Genomic DNA, 6,927 nt, shown 5'->3' with positions numbered 1-6,927 from the left:
GGTAATTGGATTTTGAGAGTATATAGATGACCACCTCTAGTTGTTAGGGAGGCCCTCGTTGTACTCTAATTTGTCATGCCTTGGCGAGTCGTCACTTTTGGGCGACTCGGTGTATGTTTGTTTGTAATCAATGGTTTTAGTAATGCACAGGTGTGGGTCCGCCTCAACCCTCCGCCCTTTGGGGTGTGTTTGAAAAAAAAAAAAAAAAAAAAAAAAAAAGTAACTCCTAACTATTGGTGTGACTTTAGGACATCTAAAGTCACTTATTTAACTCAAAAAGTAACTTAAAAATGACTCTTCATTTTTGCTGCTCCAACTTGGACGAAAATGCATCATTTATCTTCAATTTGGGCCTCCAAAATGTGATATATATTGACTCAAAACTTCATGCATTGGGCTGCCCACTAACTTGAATAATATTCACCATTTGGCCCAATGTTGAATGGTCTTGGAATTGGGCTTTTATTTCATCAACTAAAAGCATCATGGACTCCTTTATCTTCTTAGCTCTAGCTCTTGTAATTGGTCCACTTTGAATGATTAATGGATCCATCTTCTTGTCCTTGTTGATCAGCTTGGGTGTACCTCCATCATGTGGGTTAGACACGAGGGATTCATGGATCTCGTTCGGGGAGATTGGATGCAACCGACGGAATCCGGAGGCCTACTCAATTTCCAAATCAAACTTGCACGGCTTAAGAGAACCCTAAAGGTATGGAACAAGGAGACCTTTGGGAACATCCATCTAAACCTCAGGGATATGGAAGTGAAAATCGCAACGGCCCAAAGCAATTTCGAGGAAAGGCCAACCCCGGAGAACAGGACAGAGATCAATAGATGCATCGCCGAGTACATTCGACTACTCAAAATGGAGGAGGACTTCTGGCGCCAAAAGGCTACTCTAAGATGGCTAGGGGAGGGCGACAAGAACACGAAATTCTACCAAAGTTGGGTGAAACAAAAGAGGATCCGCACGCGCATCCACAAGATCAATGTGGGTGGCCGGGAGATCTCGGACGAAATGGAGATTAGAAGTTCGGCAGTGGAGTTCTTCCAAGATCTACTGGCCCCGGGGCCTATCATTTTGTCCGAGCCAGACCTTGATTTGATTCATCAACTCCCACCCTTGGCTGAAGTGGCTGCACTACCCGAGACACCATCCGCAGAGGAAGTCAAAAATGCTGTTTTTGATATCTACGGGGACAGTGCCCCAGGGCCGGATGGTTTCACGGCCTTGTTCTACCAGGCTTGTTGGGCGACGGTTGGGCCGGACGTGGTGGCGGCTATCGGCCAAGTTTTCGGGGGCGCCTACCTCCCACGTAGCGTCACGGCCACAAGCATTGTTCTCATTCCAAAAAAGCCTGTGCCGGAATCGTGGAGCGACTACCGCCCTATTAGCTTGTGCAACGTCGTCAACAAGATTATCACAAAGATTATGTCGAAGAGAATGACTGGGCTCCTCCCTATGATTATCTCGCCAAACCAGAGTGGATTTGTGAAGGGACGGCTCCTTAACGATAATGTCCTTTTGGCACAGGAGATGTTCCACGAGCTCTCGAGATGTGGGTCGGCTCCTAATGTCGCGGTTAAAATCGATATGGCCAAGGCCTATGACCGGGTCCAATGGACATTCCTCCTGAAAGTGTTACACCGGATGGGTTTCCCGGCCCCGTGGGTCTCCCTGATTGAGAGATGTGTGGGATCCTGCTGGTTCTCGGTGCTGGTCAATGGTGCCCCCTCCGGTTTCTTTAAGTCCACCCGAGGCCTCAGACAGGGAGATCCAATTTCTCCGACCCTTTTTGTGATTGCAGCTGACTACCTCTCAAGGGAACTAGACAGGCTCATTTTGAGAAAGAAAGAGATGATTTTCAGAGCCTCTCGCCACTGCATGGAAATAAGCCACCTTGCCTACGCCGACGACATTGTGATTTTCACACAAGCAGCGGAGGGCCCTCTTAGGCGTTTGCGGACTTGCCTGGAAAATTATGCCAGGGTCTCCGGGCAGCAGATCAACTTGGCAAAAAGCAACTTTTACATTGCCGAACAACATGAAGGATGCGCCATCACTATTCAAAATGAAGGAGGCTTCACACGAGGTACTTTCCCGTTCCTTTACCTTGGGGTTCCTATCTACCGTGGTGTCAAACGTACAGATATGTTTATGTTTCTTCGGGAAAAGATTGCTGCCCGAATCTCGGGGTGGGCCCACCGACATCTCTCCTTCGGAGGTGGGCTTACCCTACTCCAAAGCACCCTTGAAGCGGTGCCGCTGCACATCTTCCAGGCCATTGAACCAACCTCCGGGGCCCTTAAGCAATTGGATCAGCAGATGGCCCGTTTCTTCTGGGGATCGTCAACAGAGAGAAAAAAGACGCATTGGATTGGGTGGGATCAGATCTGCCTCCCCACCTCTGAAGGGGGTCTCGGCATCCGTAAGACCAAAGAAGTCCTCCGGGCCTTCAGTATCAAACTTTGGTGGAGGTTCCGGGAGCAAAATTCCCTTTGGGCTAGGTACATGAAGGCCACGTATTGCCACAAAAACTCTCCCCTTGCGGCCTCTCCTTCGGGGAGAAACAGCCCGACATGGAAGCGGCTAATGAAAGTGAGAAATCAAGCGAACCCGAATATTAGATGGGTGATCGGCCAGGGCGATGCCTACTTTTGGGATGACATTTGGCTTGGGGAATACCCCCTTCGCGAGCTCTGCCTTGACGATAGAGGCACCCCTTCGACCAAGGTTTCGGAATACATTGGGGGTGAAACATGGGATGAGATTAAGCTACGGCAACTTCACAACCAGGCTGGAATGCCTCAAGAGATTATCACACAAATCCTTGATACCCCAATAGTTGCGGGAGAACCGGATGTCCCCCGATGGAAACTCTCTCGGCTCGGGGAGTTCTCGCTCGCGACGACTTGGGAGACAATACGCTCACAAAGACCAAGCATTCAAGGCCTCGATGACATTTGGAAGGCTGGACTTACAAAATCTATTGCGATCTTCAATTGGCGACTTTTGTCAAACAGGATACCGGTTGATTCCAAGCTCCAGTGGAGGAAAATTGAGCTTGCGTCGAAATGCCAATGCTGCCCACGGAGGCCTAATACCGAGTCCCTCCAACATCTCTTCATTCGGGGGTGGGGAGCAACATGTGTTTGGAAGGAGTTCAACGGCTGGTTCGAAGGCTCGGCCCCACCCCTTAGGGTGAACGACACCATCCCGGACAGGTTGCAAGTATGGTCCGCTAGGACCCAACAACAGGATAGAAGACATCTTAGCCGAGTCATTCCTTACCTCATTTTGTGGTTCCTTTGGGCGGAGAGAAATAGGAGTCGACATGAGCAAATTCAGTTCAAACCGTACAATGTTGTTTGGCAGGTTCACATGTTCATCTACAACAACATGGCCAACGGACACATCAAGCCGAAACATTGGAAGGGAGTAAAAATCGGAATGAGCCTTCCGAACCACCCCGAGACAAGGGGGCCGAGACCGTTAGTTATGCCGGTTAAGTGGCATCCCCCGGAACGCACATGGATCAAGCTTAACACGGATGGGGCGTTCTCTGAGGCAACAAACATGGGCGGCGGAGGGGGTCTGGTTCGGGACCACAATGGGAAGCTGCTTGTAGCTTTTGCAACCCCACTCGCCGCTCACTCGGCTCTTGAGGCCGAGCTTATGGCCATTCACCATGGGTTGGAGGTAGCAAAGGGGTTCAACCTACCCATTTGGGTTGAAGCAGATGCGGAACAAGCCATTAAGTTGCTCAATGGCTCGGCTTGGGGCCCGGCACAAGTTCGCCGCGTAATGGCCCGGCTACATGGCTTTAAGCGTAGACATACCGTCAGGGCCACTTTCATCCCTAGGGAGGGCAACAAGGCGGCCGATTTGCTCGCCAAAATGGGAGCGGAACAAGATCATTTCCAACAAATGTCCTCACAAAATGTTCCAGCAACAATTAGAGCCATCATCCGGATGGACGAAATGGGAGTCCCCAATCTTCGGGTGAGAGATGATGAGCGAGAGTAGCACGAGGCCCGGAAAGTGGCCATCGATCCTGATTCGTACCGGATGTCGTAGAGGTAGAAGTAATGGGCTTTTGTATGTGTTCAATTGTATTTTGGTTTTGAAAGGGAGTAGGATGAGGTCCAGGTCCGGGTATGTGGAACCGGACCGCACACTACTCCTGAGTTTGATCTGGCACATCACTTTTGGGTGTGGCCATGTTCTGTTACCTTTCGTCGTTGATATATAGGGATGAGGGACCCACGAACCCTCCACCATAAAGGTGTTTGATTAAAAAAAAAAAAAAAAAAAAAAAAAAAAAACTGCCATGGCCTCCCCAAAAGAATGTGACTAGCATGCATTGGCACAACATCACAAAGAACATCATCTTTATAATTGCCAATTGAAAACGAAATTAGAACTCGCTTAGTCACTCGAATTTCTCCACATTCATTTAGCCATTGTAGCTTGTACGGATTAGGATGTTTTTCCGTTGTTAAGGTCAACTTTTCCACCATTTCAGAACTTGCAACATTTGCACAACTACCACCATCAATAATCATTATGCAAAGTTTACCTTGGACCAAACACCTTGTGTGGAAGATGTTCTCCCTTTGTTGATCATCATTTCTGTTTTGCATGTTTAGAGCCCTTCGAACGACCAAAAGTTCTCCATGTTCTGGTCCAATCTCCTCCAATTGTTTATCCTCCTCCTCATCATCATCATCTTCACGTTCACTTTCAGATTCTATCTCTCCATTTGGCTTCAAAATCATCACCCTTTTGTTTGGACATTGAGATGCAATGTGTCCAACACCTTGACAACGAAAACATTTGATATCTCTATTTCGAGTAGAAGTAGAAGTAGAAATACCTTTACCCTTCTCAAATTCTTTGGACTTGGATGTCGACGCTTCATTTTGGGGTTTAGAACCTGCCCCAAAATTGGATTTGGATGAAGTCCACTCTTTTGTCCTTGAAGAATGAGAACTTGTTGAAAAATTCTTTTGGATTGTTCCCTTCTTCTTCAATTGTCCCTCCACCTTCATGGCCATATGAACCATGTCCTCCAACTCCACATAGTGTTGAAGCTCTACAATGTTTGCAATCTCCCTATTCAGCCCACATAAGAATCGAGCCATAGTTGCTTCTCTATCTTCTTCAACATTTGCCCTAATCATGGCAATCTCCATGTCTTTGTAATACTCATCAACAGATTTAGTACCTTGTTTCATAGATTGTAATTTTTGATACAATTCACGAAAATAATGAGAAGGCACAAATCTCTTACGCATTATGCTTTTCATTTCTTCCCAAGTCGAAACTGGTCTTCCTCCGTATCGCCTTGTACTGGTTGTCAATTGATCCCACCAAACTATAGCATAGTCAGTGAATTCAATAGCAGCAAGTCTAACCTTTTTCTCCTCGGAATAGTTGTGACATTCAAAGATGAGTCCACCTTTCTCTCCCTCTCCAAATAAGCTTCGGGGTCACTCCTTCCTTGGAATGTTGGGATCTTCAGTTTTTTTTTTTTTTTTTTTTTTTTTTTTTAATCAAACACCTTCACGGTGGAGGGTTCGTGGGTCCCTCATCCCTATATTTCAAAAGTGGTTGAATACAAAACGTGGCCACACCCGACAGTGGTGTGCCTAAACGAAAATTTGGAGTAGTATGCGGTCCCGTTCCACAAGCCCGGACCACATCATACTCCCTTTCAAAAGGTAAACTACAATTCAACAAAAGAAAGACAATATCCCTTTCCACCAAAACTCGAGCCTATTCTTCCTCTTCATTATGGACCCGAATGTTCGGGATACCCATTGCATCCATCCTAATCATCGCTGTGAGGTGCCTTGGTGCCGTGAGGGCATTCATACGCCAGTAGTCATTTCTTTCTAATCCCATTTTGGCGAGGAGATCTCCTGCTCTATTCCCTTCCCGGTGGATGAAGGTGATACGGGTGTCTTGTTGGCGCTTGAGGATTGCTAGTCGTGCCATCACCCGACTAATGTGGGCCGGTCCCCAGTGCGTGCCATTTAGGAGCTTAACCGCTTGTTGTGCATCCGACTCAACCCAAATAGGCCTCTTCTACCGTTTCCACGTCCTCAGTTTGATGCTTCTAAAATCACCATCCACTTCATTTGTACGCCCTCTTCTACCGTTTCCACGTCTCTCGTTTCGATGCCTATATGAAGCATCATCTTCTCCTCCACTCTCTTCCTCCTCGTTATTATTTTCATTTGTTGCCTGAACTTCTAGCCTCTCCAACCGCCCTGAAACACTTTCCAGAATCCGTGCAAACCTTGCAAATTGTTGTTGCATGGCTTTCAACTTAGGATCAACTGGAATATGATCGTCAGTAGAATCCATCCTCACAGTTCACTCGTGTATCACACAAAAAAATAAACGTCACAAAACACTCGTGTTTATCACTCGTTGGCTTTTACCTCCCCTAAAATAACCTCACCTCTCAAGCCTTTTACCACTCTTTCTCTTTTGCAAAGAAAACACAAGTATAAAACAAATCAAGAACAAACAAGAACAAATAGCAATCAACCAACTTTAGCCCTTGAATGAAGGATGAAAGGAAATGGTCGAGAAAATGATGTGAAAAATGTATTTGGGTTTTTTTTTTCTGGTATTTTTTGTTTGCTTCTCTTTGTAAAGGAAAAAAAGATAATGGATAAAAGAAGGTAAAGATGTTTACTATATGTACTTTTTTTTTTTTGGCCCCCTTTTTTTTTCTTTTTTTTGCAACAACTAGATAAAATAAAGATAAAGTTGTGCTAGCCTTTCTCACTTTTTTTTCAATTTTTTTTTTTGAAACTAAGATATGAATGTAAGGTAAAGCTAAGAATAGATCAATACCAGATGGCTCGTGATACCAAATGATATGGATTGGGATAGGACGAAGGACCCGT

General features: G+C 46.2%; 1 protein-coding gene across 1 annotated transcript; it reads left to right on the top strand.

The window, feature by feature from the left end:
- Positions 1–616: 616 nt before the first annotated feature.
- LOC121770446 lies at positions 617–4,030 on the top strand. The gene is made up of 3 exons (XM_042167177.1): positions 617–2,096; positions 2,361–3,034; positions 3,380–4,030. The coding sequence occupies exons 1-3, from the start codon at positions 617–619 to the stop codon at positions 4,028–4,030; spliced, it is 2,805 nt and encodes a 934-aa protein (XP_042023111.1).
- The last annotated feature ends 2,897 nt before the right edge of the window (positions 4,031–6,927 follow it).

The sequence above is a fragment of the Salvia splendens genome, chromosome 16 (assembly GCF_004379255.2).
Source record: "Salvia splendens isolate huo1 chromosome 16, SspV2, whole genome shotgun sequence".
In the NCBI taxonomy this organism is placed as follows: Eukaryota; Viridiplantae; Streptophyta; class Magnoliopsida; order Lamiales; family Lamiaceae; genus Salvia; species Salvia splendens.
This window is presented reverse-complemented; position numbering and strand designations above follow the sequence as displayed.